General features: G+C 36.8%; 1 protein-coding gene across 5 annotated transcripts in view; it reads left to right on the plus strand.

The window, feature by feature from the left end:
• FHIT (fragile histidine triad diadenosine triphosphatase) overlaps positions 1-17,198 on the plus strand; it is a 507,230-nt gene that overhangs the window by 128,949 nt on the left and 361,083 nt on the right. For all 5 annotated transcript variants that reach the window (XM_042823261.1, XM_042823264.1, XM_042823260.1 and 2 more), the window contains one exon: positions 849-969. In XM_042823261.1, coding sequence (XP_042679195.1) covers positions 870-969 — 100 coding nt within the window. In that variant the 5' untranslated portion in view covers positions 849-869. The remainder of the gene's footprint in view (positions 1-848; positions 970-17,198) is intronic.

Raw genomic sequence — 17,198 nt, forward strand, 5'->3', positions numbered from 1 at the left:
AAACTGAATTTTCTGGTTAGTCATTTGGTTCAAGCAAGGTAATGTTACTGCAATGCTTTTGATGTGTCTGAAGTATTGTGTCACATAAAATTCTACATTTCTTCGTATTTTGACCTGTAGCATTTTGGATATTTCTGATTGAATTAAATACTTTAAATACTCCAGGGCTTAAGGACCTAAAATAGATACTGTGGAGGTTGCACCTTAGCTATTTAAGAAGGATTTCCATTCTCGCCAAAAGGAGAGAAAGTTTTAGTGAATGAAAATGGGAATCTTTGGCTTTCTGTATAAGAGAAAATGTTGCATGCAGCTATTGATCTTCGCATTTCACTTGTTCAAACTGGAACGCCTGGACAGAATATGACTAATATCTTTTCCTTAGTCACTGATATTTCTTCAGTTGAGATATCTAGATATTTATTTAGGAGACACTGTTTTAGAAGGTGTAGTTTCTGTATTTTCTAAGTTCTTGTGTGCATTGGCTCATGTTGTGCAAAGGGCATGTGAAATATCATTTGTCCTTTTCCAAGCACATATGACTCAAAACGTATGTAATACCAAACAAATGACAATGGGAAGACGTTACATCCTGTCCAGAGTTTAGCAGCTCAGCCAAGATGAAGAGAAAAGGGTTTAAGGTGTCCATGTAAAGTTTTTGCTTTGGAAGGAAGTCACACCACCCTTTAAGATTTCAGAAGGCTGGATTAGACTTTCTGCAGACCAGGCACCTCGATAAGCACAGGAGACGCTTTCTTTCAGGATGAACTCTGACAATCTGGCTGTCTTATTCCCGTTGTCCAGAAAAGCAAAGTTTGTGCTCCAGTCATCCCAACTGTTGTCTCTTTCAGACCCAGAGGATAACGTCTATCATGCTGCGGTTTGGCCAGCACCTCATCAAGCCCTCCGTGGTCTTCCTGAAGACCGAGCTTTCCTTTGCTCTCGTGAACCGCAAGCCGGTGGTCCCGGGCCGTATCCTTCTGACCAGTGCCTTGACCATGGGCACCTGCATGTCTTGGGAGAAGAAGGGAAGCTCTGTGTGCTCCTCAGGCCAGGTAGGAGGCTGCGTGGATTTATTCTGAAGCCAGGCGGTAGAACCTGACACACTTGGTTGGTGATGCAGAACTGCCGAAAACAGTTGCTTAGCAACTGTGACCTTAGAGGTGAATTTCTATTGACCTTTTCACCACAGAAGATGTATAAACAGCCAGGTGTTACTAAAAGCATTTTAAAGTGTATCTGAGGGCTACTGTTTAAGTTCCGTGTTATGCTAAGTAACACATCTTCAATATTATCACGTATTTTTAGTGGTGGTAACTTCTTTATGGAGAATGTTCAAGTTGATGTAGCTAAGTGTATGCAATTTGTCAAATGGCAGCAGAATCCAGTATGAAGGCTATTATTTTGTTGGGGGGGAAGGGGAGGCGGGGGTGCAGATTGCTTTATTAATTTAGGTGAGAATGGATTAAATAAACCATCTGTGTAGCAAATGTGCTTTCTGAGGAAAAAAATGCCCTGTGTTATAGGTAAAACTCTGTTTAGAAACATTATGGGAAGATGACTATACATGAATGGTAAATGCCTCTATTTTTATTTTGGAGTGTTGCATGTTATTTCATGGTCAGAACTAAGTAACTTGCACTCATTTCAGTGGCTAGAATTGAACTTTTCAGAAACATTCACAAGTGATCAGTCCATTTCCATAGAGTTTTATGGTAACATTTTCACGGGAACTCAGTGAGACAGTGGCTGGATGCATGTTGAAAACACATCTGGAGTTCAATTAAAGCCTTCTTGTTCTTCTGCGTTTTTATGGTTTTTTTTCTTACACAATTTAACATGTGATTTACTGATTCTGATATGTATTTTTTAATCTATAAATGTATTTTATTTCTTCCTGAGGTGTTGAATCTCCTCCCATCATTCCTGTCTATTACAATTCTTCAGCACAGAACTTCTGTGCACCTGTTTTGAATGCTTCTGTTCATTCCAGAAGGCAGATTGTTTGGTTATAAATGTATGACAAAGATGCACAAATTTCCTAGAAATGTTGAACATGTTACTGCCTCACTGATGTGTTTTAATTAATTAAATGAGCTGCTCTTCTCAATTAAAAGTTCGTAAAGTATCTGATGTAAATCAAAATGATTTACAATGTCTTAATAATTTTAGGGAAAATATTTTCAAAGCTACTGAAGGAGTGTATTGCATTGGTCACTGTCAGCCTGTAAATACCTTACATGTTGGTTTATGCATTGTCCAGGCCAGAGAGTAAACAAAACATTTCTTGTGCTGGAATGGGAAGCTTATAAAGGAATAATGATTTTGATAGTTAGTTAAGTGAACAACTTCATTTGGTTGTTAAGCAAAGAACAGAGATTTGAGCCGGAAGAGACTTTTTTTTTTTTTAAAGTTTTGTGAGCATCTAGAACTGTCAATTTAAGGAGCCTGTAAAACTTAATTATTACAAGCTTCTTTCCTTCTTAAATAATTAAAGATTATAAACTCTAGTTGTGTAGTTATTGCTGACTGTTTGGCAGATATATTTATTTGCTCAGATTTAGCTTTGTTATCCCGTAATGAGTATTGCAGCATATTTTAGAGTATCACATTGTTTTAATAGCTTGTGCATTGTAATATATAATATAGTCTTTGTTTCTCTGTTGAATAAATGTTCAGGTAATAAAGCCCTGACACTTTCTTCCTCATTACAGGAAAAAAAAATAAATAGAAAAGATCTTGATGCAAAGGCTGGAAGATAGTATGTAAAAGAGAGCAATTTGCAGTTGAAAGCTTTTAAAATGTCTGTGTAATGCAGCATTTGTCTCAAGACCTGGCAGTAACAAGTGTATCTTCTTTGTTTTATTGCAATAATTTTATCTGCCTTGTCTTTGGCATACTTGTGACATTCCTTTCTTTCTTTTTCTTTCTTTCTTTTTTTTTTTTTTTTCAGTAGAAAATAAAATATTAATGCATGTGCATTAGAGAGACAAAGGAAATCAGTTTGAAGCCAGCTCACTCCAGGTGGTGGCTTTAATTAACTTGTACGGTTGAAATTCCCTCTTGAAACAGAACGTAGGATTGGAGTAGTGTATTTGCTGTAATAGTTTCAAAATACAGTTGTTGTATTCTGAGAAATTTCAGAAAAATGGTCTTGTGGAGTTCTGGGTTTTGTGATTTGAGCAGTGCCAAAGCATACTTGCCCAGTTAACAAATTAAATGTTTTGTTTCTTTCTAGCTGTCAATCGTGTGAATTCATCTTGACATTTGAAAATCAGACTGTGCTAATAGTAACCAGGACTTATCATTCCTGGTAAGGAAAGAGAAGTCCTGTACCTTGAGAGAGATGCCTTATCTGATTCAGGATTAGGCTTCTTTCTAATGGCTGCACAGTAGTTCATGGGTGTACAAACCTCTTTGTCGTGTACTGATCATTGCAGATTGTTGAGTAGGAAGTAACTGGTACCTTAATATTGAGTAGGGGGTCTGACATTAAACTGCAATCTCTGCTGTCCAAGCTGAAGTCTGTTCATGCAATTGAGACTTGTAGCAAAATCATTCAACTCTTGTGGCATAACCTGATAGGGAAAGCTGCGCATAACCCAGCATGCAGGGTTAGTGTCTACACCCCTTTGAACGTCCAGTCCCATTGCTGTCACCCAATGGAAACACATTTAAGGCTCAAGAGGTGCTTATTCTCAGTCTCCACAAATCAGTTAAGTCTCACAATGACATGAGAAATACATACATGCTTTGTTCACCCCTATATTTCAAAGTGAAAGATGGCTCTTCCCTTTTCTTGTCTGTCTTATTTCAGAGCAGCCAGGCACATTGTTCTGGGGCCTGTCTTGCCGAATGAGCTTTTGTTTCAGGGTGCATTTTTTTCCCTATTCTGTACAAAAGTGCTGTGACACTGTTTCAGCAGCCCCAGTGGATTCTTATGGAGCCAGGAGTTTAGCTGGGAATACTACATGCGGCACATACCTCAGCAGTTTGGCAGTTGCCTGTTGTATATATCCCAGCAAGCTTACACAGATATCAATATCATTTTTGAAGGAAATACTCTATGAAAATGGATTGTGAAAAGCCATCTGTGGCTGTCTTGAACAGCTTTTAGATGTATTAGAGAAGATTCAGTCCTTCCTTCACTTAGAATGCACAAGTCAAGAAGTGGATCAGGTCATGCAGCTGGCAGGAACTATTTCTCCCTGCCTTCTCAGTTCATTTCATTCATAGCACTGCTGCTTCCATGGTTCAGAGCACAACTTTAGAACCTTCTTTAAGAAAATCCATCTGTTCTTTGCCACAAACTTTGTGTGGCTACAAATACTTTGTGAGTGGCTTACTATTCTGTAGATCCTTTCCTAGCCAAACACCATGGTTACATGGTTTCGCTTTCAGTATAAGTGAGCTGTGTTTTTTTTTATCACTTTCTCACTGAGTTGTGCGGATACCTGCTTCCATTTTGTGTTAAACATGAAAAATGATTTTGAGCATTAGCAGAATCCACTTTGGGGCTAGGACTTTTATTGTAAATAAAATTATTCATTTGTTATGTCCCACATTTTTTCAGCAGACAAGATATTGATCTTTGGATTTCTGTTCAGGATGCCGTAAGGAAAACTAGCACAACAGGAACACAGCAACATTTGTAAATTGATTGAATGCAGAATGTAATGACAGAGACAAACATCAGATCTATGGCAATACTATATTATACAAAGCATTTTTCAACAGCTTATTGAATTGGCTATTAAAAAAACAAAACAACACGCTTTCCATCTGGGAACAATGAGATAAGGGTTATCAGGACCAAGCAACTTTATAGTACTTCATAGTGGACGTGCACATGTGTGTGCATGTAATAAATGAAACACTTTACAATTATTTTTCATCTGGAATTGATTATGAACGAGGTTTTCCATTCAGGGGAAAAAAAAAGCCAACAAAACACTTAAACTGTAATCTACTAAGTGGTTCTGGGCTACTTAGTATTACTTTCCATAGAGATCTGCTGTCTTCTTACAGAAGGTATTGTAATTGTAGGGATTATAAGAAATAGAGCTTATATAAAAATCTACCATACAAAGTTGGTGGTCTTTTTTTTTTTGTTGCTGAGGCAGCTTGCTGTGCTGTGAATTACTGTGGCTTGTTCCTTTGTTAATGACTAGAGAAAACATTAGTTGAACCAGATGCTCCTTCAAAGATCTGATAACACCCAGAGCTGCAGTGTAATTGTTCTGGGTCTGTTTCATGGGTGGGATGGGACCTTGGGTCATCTACTGCAAGAATAGCATCTGGTCTGCTGTACAATTTATATGTTTATAAGCTGCACTGTCATATGTTATCAGAAGTGCTGTATTATTTGAGATTAACATATTCTGCACTATGACAATGTAGTTGATGCTTTTATTAACATATTTGCAGTTAAAAAACCTATTAATCAGCACTGTGTGATAATATATATTAAATGTAATTTTTGATTTTGTTAAGTTCTGATAGATTTTGCCTTTGCAGGAAATCAGAAAGAACAGAAATCTGCTGTCTTTAGGCAGACAGGTTCTTTCACAAGTTTGGTTGAAAACCATGGTGTTCAGCTTGAAAACCAGTGTTTAGCATGTGTGCAAAGTTTTAATTCTTCCTGAAGTTACAGAGCTGCTGTTAACTGTGATTTAGTTGGCTTGTACATCGCACATATATCACATCTGTATTTATGCTATATAATTATGATTTTTATGTTTTTTAGCCCCAAAGAAGTGTTAATATTTGCTATAAAACTAAGCTTCAGCAAATAAAAACCAGTTATTACAGAATATAAATATTTGCATTTGCATATTGCAGTAATGTACCCTGCACCATTACAGCTACACATTAAACATATCCAGCTCTGTGGGAAAGTACTCTTTTAGTGCTGGTTACAGAAGCTACATATGCATTACTGTTATTAGCTCACATTAGTGCAATGCTGAAGAGCAGTTCTGAATCAGTACCATGGCGCGTCAGTTCACTTTCAAGCAAAGAGCTAAAAATAACTTCTGGTTCTGTGAAGGCTTTGCAATCTAAGTGGGCCCTTAGAGATATTGTGGACTCGGAATCATAGGAGGCTTGGGTTGGAAGAGACCTCAGAGATCATCTCATTCCAGCCTCGCTGCAGTGTGCAGGGCTGCCAACCACTAAAGTGCATTGAGACAGATGCTGTCCCTTGTTACGATGAGTTCATGTCATCTTAGTTTCAGCTGGAACTGAAACTCTGTTTTCTTCGGAGTATCTGGTATGATGCTAAGTTGTGGTTGGTTCTATGAGAAAAACAATGTTGATAACATGCTGATGTTTATAGTTGCTGCTAAGCAGTGTTATACAGAGCCAAGGCCATTTGAAGCGAGGGCTCAAGGAGTTGGGATGGAACAGAATTAGGACAGCTGACTTAAAGATGCCAAAGGGATATTCCATGCTATATGACATCAAGCAGAAGGAGTTTTGAAGGAGACAGGAGTTCCTCTCACTGTTCAGCTGCTCAGGGGCTAGCTGAGCTTCATTCAGGAAGTGGTGAGCAATTGCCTGTGCATCACTTGTTTTTTATGTATGTATATCTGTCATAAATATTATTCTTTTCTCTATCTGAGTAAATAGTTTTATTTCAACCCACAAGTTCTACTTTATCTCAGTTCTCTCCCCATCACATAGGGAAAGGAAAAGTGAGCAAGCAACCATGTGCTGCTCAGCCACCCACCGGCCTAAAATGCAACAGGAGAAATCTGGAATTCCTTGAATTTCTCAATTTTTCCTGCTACTCTGGAAGAAGACATTAGTTGGAAAGGGGGTGCAGTAGCTTTGCTGGCATAATAAAAATATCCTGTGAGTGAGAAGAATAGATATAAGTAATGGATCTTGTGTGAAAATATGGGGGAAATAGAGAGTGTGTTTCGTAAGCAGGAATGGAAAAGAGATTTGGAATTACTGTCTGTACTGGCAGTATTTGGTAATTTCTTTTTGAGAAAATATCTCCAAACAAAACTGTTCAGTGACTCTTCCCTATTTGAGCAGTCTTGATTGTTTTATCAAATGAGAATAAGAAAAACAAGTCCTATGCTTATTGTTTTTCAGCTGAATTGGGCTACCTTATACAAAGGGCAGGTGGGACTGTACCCCTGGCATTAGCAAGCCAGTAGGTCAGCTTTGTTGTATTCACAGCCTGCCTTCTGGGAAAAAAATGCTCTGTTCAAACAGCCCAAAGAAGGACTGCTCAGCTCTGTGTATGCAAGCCACTTGAATTTAGTGGTGATAGAGAGACCAGTTAATTATGTCAGGGCTGGAGTCATTTTGTTTGCAGACTACAAACAAAGGGATAATGTTTGACTCACATTAGGAAATGCTGTTTCAGAAGATAATAGATTCAGGATTCTGTGTGCAAAAGCTCATCTGACGGTTTGCCTGCCTATCTGCTTCTCTATGTTCTTGTTTGTTTATTTTCCAACTGCATCATTTAGTCTAATAAGAATACTTTCTCTCCTTTCAAATTTTGTCTCACTTGAAAAGTGCTCACTGTAGAAGGAGACAAACTTCATGATAAGGATTTACCCATCCTGTTTGCGTAGTTGTGTTTACATTAATGTGGTGGTGTTCATGAAATGCTCTGTGCTGCAATTTCAGAAAGAAAAAAGAACTGGAAGTAATGAAATCAAACATATTTTTTTGCTAATTTGCAAATGGAGTAATTTACTAACCAGATTGCTCATTTATGTGCATTTAGGAAGATAATAATAAGAATTTCTTGGGATGTAGAAAAAAATGCACCTTAAAGCCATGTGTGGGAGAGACAGTAGCTCCCAGGGTAGAATCTGGTTCTTGATATAAAGTCCATCTTAGCAAATGCCGTAAAGGGATGAACAGTCTCTTCTTAGTGATGTGTTCAACTGACTTTAAAGCCTTGCTCATAGAGAGTCATCAGATCTCAGAAAGATAGGTTTAGGAAAAAAATAAGCTGTGTGTCACAATGGATCAGATTCTAGGCTACACTGTTAACATATGCTGAAATTCAGTTTGGTTTATTCCCTCATTCACCCGCTAACTGTCGTTGTTGTTTAGGCCTTATGAATTGCTTAACCTCAGGCCCAACGTGTTACGCTTACACTTGCTATGAGTAGTTCAGGGGCATGCAGTGTACACTTTTGAAGGTGTGTTACTGATATATGTCCTCTGAAAGTGGCAGTTTGTCCTTGCATACTCCAGGAACTTGCAGAAGAATTTTTGAAGCTAGTCTGTGAGTCCTCACTGCTGTGGTACCTATTATGCACACTTGCACCATGCCCATAAAGCAATGAACGGTGTGGAAAGCCTGTTCTTGTCATCATGAAAAAATGTGGTACTTGAACATTTTAAATAAGTTGGCTGCTGATAGCTGTGGAAGGTCACATTTCATAGCAGCTCCCTATTGTCTTCCCCATGTTGTGATTTTTATGTTTTATATTATAATTTTTAAGATCCAGTTTTATATGAAGGCAGTGTATTTTTGAAGGTTAAAAGTACTGGATTCACTTTCCTATTTAAAAGGATTTCACTGTTAGCTTTGTTGCAGCCTCCCATTTTCTCTTGTTTACTGTCATTAACAATTAACAGAGCATCTTAGCGTTTCCGTATCAGCTTGTATCTGTAGATTGCGTATCTGTATTGTGAGATTTCTGTCATTGTGGTGGCTGAGATCATCTGGAAAAAAAAATAATCGCTTACTTGTATTTTAGTATAGCAAGAGACAAGGCTAAATCATAGAATCACCAATTTGGAGTGAGAAAAGCCTCCCCTCAATGAGCTGTAAGAAGTTTAAAAGACAGAGAAGCGAAGCTGTAAGGATGAAAGTAAAACTTAGACGTAGCGAAGTTTTGTCTGAAAAATGGCAGGGAAACTGAGGTTGGATTCAGAACAGATAAAATGAATTTTCCCTTTGAGTTTTAACCCATAATTGGCATTCCTGTTATTGAAAACGCTGTGATGTTCTGTTCATAGATAATGAATACTTTTAGTCCAGTTATTTTCTAGTCTAGTAGAGAGCAAATTTATAATTGGAGTAGTTATTGAGCAAACCTGTAATTTTATACTTTTTATCGCGTCAGTAAACCCAAACAAATTCAACAGCCATAAACAGTCAATGGATAGCAAACACAAAAGATGAGTGTGCTGCCATTGCATTTGTACCACTACTTAAGCTCAAGTCCACTTAAATTTGGGTTTCTTCAGTTCTTTAAGAACCCTAAAGTCTGCTACTTAATTTCCTGCATCAACTTGCAGAGATCCACATGCTTTGCTTTACATTTGGGCACCTATTATTTTGTAAAAGAAAAGAATAAAAAGTTTTTAATTTTCTTATAACTAGATTTAAATTCAGGTTTTTGTTTGTTTGTTTGTTTTTTCTTGAATCAGTTTCTGGCTAATGAAGGAGATGACAATTACAGCACTGTTACTGTTACAGTTTGTGCACATCTTGAACGTCAGCCCTCAGCACAGCCGTCAGATTGTGATATACAGCACACACAGAGTTAACAATCTGGGTAAGGTACTGCATGGCGTGCTCTTATGGTGGAACATAATTAAAAGAGATGATTGGAATACATGGTTATTCATAATAGATGTCACACAATTACCATAAGTAATGCAATACATGCAAAATCTCCATTTGTAATGAAAACAGATTTGCTGGAAGTCAATTGAAAATTTCATTTATTTCTTATTATTTCTAGCATATTGGAATATTTTGTGCTATTCTGTGTGATACAACGCTCAATGTTTTCCTCAAGTATAGATTTCTCAGAGGTATCTGACACGAATTTCCTGTTGCAGCAGCCAAAACAGCATCTTAGAGATACAGTGTTAAACTGTTGTCTCTTCTCTGCTCTGAACCTACAGGTTTTGCCGCAAAATATTCCTTTATGGAACATAATTATAAAACAAAGTAGACATTTCGCCAGTAATAATCTTTTATTTATATTCAGGGACATCCAGCAGACAGGAAGGGAGAAAAAGGCATGCCGTGTACAGGGAAAAGTGTTCAGGAGTGTTCTCTAAACAGGCAGAAGTGAAGGAGTAGTTCTCTGTGGTGTGTGATTCCAGTACTTTCTCCAGGGCAAAAAGTAACAATAACCATTGCCATAGCCTAATCCCTCCCAGCTACAGGGTGTAGACGTCAATCCTTGGAGAGTTAATCCAACGTTTACTGTATCCTAATTTCCTGAGAGACAACTTACTGGTTAGCAAAAGGAATAGTTTGAATACAACTGCTTTACTCTGCAGCAGTAGTACATAACTGAGTGCAAAATAATGAAGCTCTCAAATGCGAGACCCCAAAGACTTCATCCCTTCTGGTATCTATTGCTTTCGATGTTGGACCAAGTCCTTTCCTCCCTCTCTTCTGCCTTGCCACCCCTACAGTGCAGTGAACTCCTGCCCAGCAGCGTGCTTTCCATCGCTGCCCATTCAGGAAGGCAGCACAGATGGTCTCTCCTGTGTTACTGTGTGCCCAGAGCCTCTCAGTTTGCTGCTTCGTTTGTTTAGGAAATGCTTTCTTCTGTTTGAACTGGCAGGTGAGAATATCAAAACAGTGATTCTAAATGGCCCTGTAATTGCTTTGCAGAGCTTCAGCTGAGGGTCGAGCTCCTTCTCTGAGCAAGATAATTGGGTAAATTGTTTTAATAAGTTGTCTCTTACAAAGTTAGATATGAACATAAAACACAATAGAAGCTTTGCTGTAACATGAGACTACAGTAGAAAATGGAGCACCTGATTCATGGGTACAGAGGTATTTTGCTCTATCACTTACACCATACCTAAGTTTCCAAGGTTTTATGAGTAATGAACGGTCTGCTAATGCATGTTTAGTATTCATTTTGTATTTTACTGTTCCTTATACCCTGCTGAATTCTGTTTCTGATAAAAATACTAACTGTAGCACTCTCAAAGTGAGCTCACTTGAGCAGATGTTCCTGTCATACAATGAAAGATTCAAAATTCCCTTATCTGTAGTCTTCACTTTAACATCTGCATTCAGAGCAGTGACCTCTACCAAAACTACCGAAGAGCAGTTAATTGTCTATCAGTACCCATTTTTGTTTCTCTCTCTCTTTTTAATGATACATTTTGATATGGTTATGGTTACCGGGACATCTTTAAATTTCAAAGTTTTAGTTCAGGGTTTGTTATCTCTATCTATTAATTGGTGGAAATGCATTGAGATAACATTGCTATTTCCATCGTAAAATTGCAAGTTGTGTGTAACAAGTATGGATTTAAATAGGTGAATTTGGAAGCACTGCTATTTTATGCAGTCTTTTCTGATGGACTTGACATAGATGAGTAGGAGCTTTTGCTTTGATCTGCATGAAAAAATGTAACTATGAATGCTGTTGTACAAATGTGTCATTGTGTGGCTCTGCATTTTTTTTCTCTCCCAGGGCAGATATGCCTGGTTGCAAGGAAAGAATGTCGTACATACAACATGTTACGTATTTATATTATGCCAGTATAAAAATAAATGTTGCCAGAATTCATCCATTGCAGTTTAATCACTACAAGCACACATTTCAGTGTTGTTTTGGATCATTTTTGCTAATGATGATTCAAGCCATTCAGAGCCTTGCTCACCTGGTAGGTAGTGCACTTTGCTACATTCATGCTCCAAGGATAAAGTTACCAAACAGAAATTGCTAAGGGTATAGTTCTTTTGTGGCACACTTGTTAAATTTCCTTTGTTTTAGAGAGGAAGTGAGGAGAGTGGGGAGTGAGAGTAGGGTTTGAGGCCTTGGTGTCACATCTGGAAGAACCTTTAAGAGCTCAAAATCTAGCAAGACTTGTGATCATATTGCACGAACACAAGAAAAGTAGCCAGAATGCAAGATTTTGCCTGAGAAAATTAGAAAATCACTTGATCATACCTGCCTATATGGAAACACCATAGCGAAATTGAATTGCCTTGAACTGCACCTGACAACTAGCTGGAGTTGTGGGGTGTTCATTTTGCCTTTCCATAATGATTTAGCATGATGAATGCTTTAGGGACTGCCGTCAATACTGAAAACAGTCTAACACTTTCTAGTTAGAGCCAAAAGCCATGTGTTTCAATGTACTGTAAAAGTTTGTTAGCAGGAAGTGCACCTATCATATTTACAAAATGAAATTACATGTTTCTCCTCTCCACACCCCATACAATTTAGTTCCAGATAGCACAAATAAAAGACAAAATGAAGACAAACATTTTTACACACTGTATTTTGCAGAGCTCCTTTGGGGGGGAAGTAAATTAACGTGAGAGCAAAAACTTTATAATCACTTTGAAGTAAGGTCAATATATTGTCAAATGGCTCTCCTTTAAAATTTTAGTGAGAGACAGCAGATGTGGCTGCTTTTGCTGAGTTGCCAAAGAAGTAAAGTACTTGAAGAAGATTATTTAGATGTTTTTTTTTCTTCTGTAATTTGCAATGCATATAAAGCATGGATTTGCCACAGTTAGGTAGCAGGAGGGCTTGAAAACAACACAAAAAAAGCCTCACACCTAATTAGTACCTCGTCATGTGGAAGGGTGCTAATAGCATCTCTGCCCAATCAAAGTTTCCCTCCTATGCCCCTATGGTATTAAGAAAATAATGGATACTTTCTTGTCTGTCAAAACCAAAATCACAAAAATCTGAACGTGACGTAATTCTATTTTTATCTTAATCTGAATGCAGCAGCATTAATGGAATGCTGCTGACTGAGCAAAATGTTGTGATGAAGTTACTTTCACTTAAAAAACAGTGAAAGCGTCCTCTCCAGTTCAACAAAATAAGATAGAAATGCACATCTTAAACTGTCGCATTGTACCTGTGTGAAGTTAACTTTGTGCAGCAGCTAACGTGCTGGTCATAAGGGATTGCTTAAATATTGCTTACAAGATTTCAGCTTAAAGAATATCATGTGATTTGATGATTGTGTTCTCTTGTGATTGAAAAGGCACAGGGAAATGCTCTATTTGTCATTTTAAATAATAAAAATTTGATCAAGATTGTCATCTGATCTGTCAAAGGATTCAACAGCAATAACTACTGCCTTTCATCTCCTTATTTCCTTTTCCCTTCTGAAAGTTTTTAATCTTAGCTTGAAAAATTGTCAGCTATTGTAGATCTTGAGTGCTTATTGTGCACATTTACTGCACAACTGTAGGATGATCCCTGAGGTCCCTTCCAGCCCAGGCCATTCTATGATTCTGTGATACGTCTTTGCTTTTCAAACCACAGAATTGGTAATGTTTATGAGATTACATAATTCTCAGTTGTCACAGAGATCCACTACATTCCTTACCTTGCTGGAGAAAAATAACAACTTATCCAATCTCATTATGGTTTTAGTTCGTGTAGTTGAAAATAGTGTCAAAGGTCTTTGTTCAGGTACACATGATCTAAATATTGTGTATATATAAAGACATATATTTAAAAATGCTTCATTTAAAAACTCAAAATGCCAATAGAAATACTAGACAGAAAAGGAAGAGAAAGCATGTGTGGAGGTATAATAGAGGTTTTTGTTTTTGTTTTTCTCAGGAGATTGAGGGGTGCTTGACTCTCCTCATTGTTAAATCATTTAAATATCTCCTGTTTAACCTAATTGTTGGCAGGACAGATGGACAGAAAAAAAAACGAACATGTGCAAAATAATGCTGAGTTGTATTTTTATACATTTGTCAAAGCATTTTCAGAGCTGGTTCAGTGTGAGTTGCACACTAGAAGAAAGTCTACCTGTGTTTAATGACTTTGAATCACACTGGTCTGTGCTGATAGTTTCAATTTGCTTTAATTTGTGAATACCATCCCCAAAAACAGAATGAAAGTAGTTCCAAATTAAGAAGCCAAGTTATTATCCATTAATTTCTCTTACTTTACACGTACATGACTTTGTGTGTGATGAAGAATTATCCGTGGTGATAAAATACTATTCTTTGAATAGATAAGAATGTAAGACAACTACTTGGTATCATCAAAATGGAAGTAGCATACTTTGTAACTTTTTAAATCCAATTGCTCGTATTTCTAAATTGAGTTACTGCTACCCTTATAAAAACTAAATGTTAACAATCATTATTTTCTTTATAAAATAATAAACTGATGAAAGAAAAATCCATTTTAATGTATGAAACATTTGGTTCATTCTGAAGAGGATGGCAGATCTAAATGCAATGCTAATGTACTCTCAATCAACTGCAGTGCGGTGTTTATAATAACTGGAATCAAAAGCCAGACCTATGCAGATATTAACGCTGTGATTGCGTTTTTAATTTTAATTCAGCACACTCCTGTGGCAGTGATGAACCATACCTATTTCCATAGATTTGAAACTTACGGCTTGACAAGAAGTCTTTCTGGAACCTGGAACGAAAAAAGACAAGTTCTGACCTGTCTGTTTTTCATTCTCTTTTTGGAAGGTTCTTGAGTTTGTGACACTAATAGTTTTCCGTTAATGAGCCATCATCACCAGGTGCCTGAAGAGCTGAGCTGGAAGAAGCTGAGGCTTTAGAAGTATTGCTGTTCATCTTGTTGGGCTGAGGAGGTTCCCCATGGTTTCCTTGTCCCATAGAATTGGAGTGCAATGAAAGCCAGCAGACTCATAAACTTAATGTTATTCCACATCTTGAATCTAATTTTTGTTCATTGTCAGTTGGGCTGCTGTACTCTGCAAAGCATCTGCTGTCAGAGTCACAGAATTCTGAATATCTGTTTAAGAAGATCCTTTGTGACTTGCTAATTGTATTTCATGACAGTCCTGCTTTCTTTAGAATAATAATGAAACAGAAAAGTCTCAAATTTAGTTTTAATAGAAACAAAATATATTCAGTGCAGTGATAAACCTTGAAAAATTGCCATTCGCGTGGAGTAATTATATATCATTACCTTAGTTACTATTGGATTCTCTGTATTTTGCCTGTTAAGTAAAGGAAAGCACAAATGTGCTGCATATACAGAAAACAATTCAATTTGCCCAATTAGCAAAGTTTGATTGATTTCAGGGACGTGCTATTTTCGTTTAATACTAGTTGTCTGATGCTTCTTGATGTAAAAATGTATTTCCTTTTCTGTATTATTGAAACTTAATTGAATTCAAAAACTTTCTATGCAGATTCAATTGAAAATTGCTTAAAATACTCATCCCATGAAAAAAGGGTAAGGCAGTCATGTTAGCTTTCCATCATGCTCCTTGAGATTAGTTGTGCTTGCTGCAGTAAATACTGGGGTTCTAATGCTGTGTGCAACTTTCTCCTTCAAGACTGCAAGGTCTTGAAATTGCTCTGCTAAAAACTGATGCTGAGGGCTGGTTTTCACCACTGTTAGCATTTGGTAATAGGGATGTGAGAGCACATTTGACATTGACAAAAGGAAATAGAAAAGTAATTAATTGGGTTTGACTCTGTGGATGACAGTGTAGCTCAGCTCACTTTAAAATATGAAAATACCATGAATTATGGGCATTGGGAAGTAGTCTCCAATGACTTGAAAATGTCATTTATTGAAGCAGTAAGGAATAACTCCAAACCTGGGGCTTTTTTCCCAATTCCCTCCAATATCTTTTGGCAGCTGTGAGAGATTTAGAATAGCGAATGAACAGATAATCTGAACAAAAGCAATATTTTTCCCAGTTCTTCTGAAAGAAAAGAAATGTAGTTTAATGAAAGAGAAATAATTTTAATGCTTGTTTCTTCTAAGACTGGGAAGGTCTCTATGGCAGCAGTTATTAATTATTGTGCCTCAGTTTGTTTTCCAAAACTGCATTGGTTAGGATATTTCAACTGTATTTCTATAAATTAGATGTGCCAACATACATGTATTGTCCTATAAGCAAGAGAAAGCCAATATTAAAAAGCAAACTCTATTATTTCCTTTAGGTCTCGTTCAATAGAAATTTTGCTGAAGTAATGATTCAAACAAAATCATTTTGCAAGAATAAGCAAAACTGACCTTTCAAATATGATTTTCACCTATGTAGCCATCAGACTTAGGTCATGAATGCAATATGTGGGGGAATATATGATAGCAGTGGTGAAAAACCTTTGTATGTCACTGAGTTCATTTTGGTTGCTTAAAACCACATTACCCATCAGTGATTCATGACAGATAAAGAACTGAATAACTCAGCTGGTGCCTGCTGTAATGTAATGAACTAGCTTCTTTTACATGCATAAAAGAACATAATGAAGAAAATCTCATGAAAAGCTCGAGTTGGTCATTTCAGACTCAGACTAGTAATGGTTTAGTCTGAAATTGATTTGTAGCTAAGAGGAAAGTAGTATTTTAATAAACCTTTTGTAAAGTCATAAAAATGTCTTGTCCCTACTCATATTTTTAGTGAATTTTAAACACATTCTTCTATGTACTCGTCTTTCCATTTCTCTGGATATTGTGTGTGTCTCATTTATGAGATCATATGAGAGTGAAAATGCTCAGTAGAATCACAAAGGCTATGATTTCTTTAAAGTCTTCTTAAATCAATACATAGCTTCTGATGGCTTCTTAATGACTGCCTCAGAGCACCTTACTTTTTCTTGACCAGCAAAATGATTTTCATGGGGATGGGAAAAACGGATTCGTGCAAAAGTTATCGTTTAGATTACTTGCAAGAGTAGTTTGTTAGAAAATAATTACAATGATAACTTGGCATGATTTTAATGGTTTTGGAATATTAAGTCTTATTAAAATAATACGCTTTATAACCACAGTTCAGTATGCCTCTTTCTTTTTATTATATAATTTTGGTTGCCAGAGTAGGTTTTCAGAGCTTCTGTTGAGTTGTACTTAGAAAGTTAATGTGGACATTGCTGACAACAAAATTTCCCTTCTGTTATCCTGTCTTCATATCTTTCATAAATATTATATTATATTATCATTTGTATTGCTCTAGTCAATAATCATTTTCCTGTATCAATTATGATTGTTTTTGAGCCCTTATTAGAATCACAACAAGTAACCCATAATGACAGAGTAGAAAGTATGATAAACTTTCTTAGACAAAGAAGAACTCTCCTTCAGGTGTAAACTCATTTTACATCAGGATTTGATAGTGCTTAAAAACCATTGTTAGAAGTTTCATTCTGTTTCATTCTCACCAATGAATATTCAAAATCATGATCCTTCTTTTAAATGGAGATGCATCACATAGACTCTAAAATCAAAATGATATGTGGTAGTTTCATTTGG

Source organism: Centrocercus urophasianus, unplaced genomic scaffold (assembly GCF_019232065.1).
Source record: "Centrocercus urophasianus isolate 14NV4802_14NV808 unplaced genomic scaffold, USGS_Curo_1.0 seq_22, whole genome shotgun sequence".
In the NCBI taxonomy this organism is placed as follows: domain Eukaryota; kingdom Metazoa; phylum Chordata; class Aves; order Galliformes; family Phasianidae; genus Centrocercus; species Centrocercus urophasianus.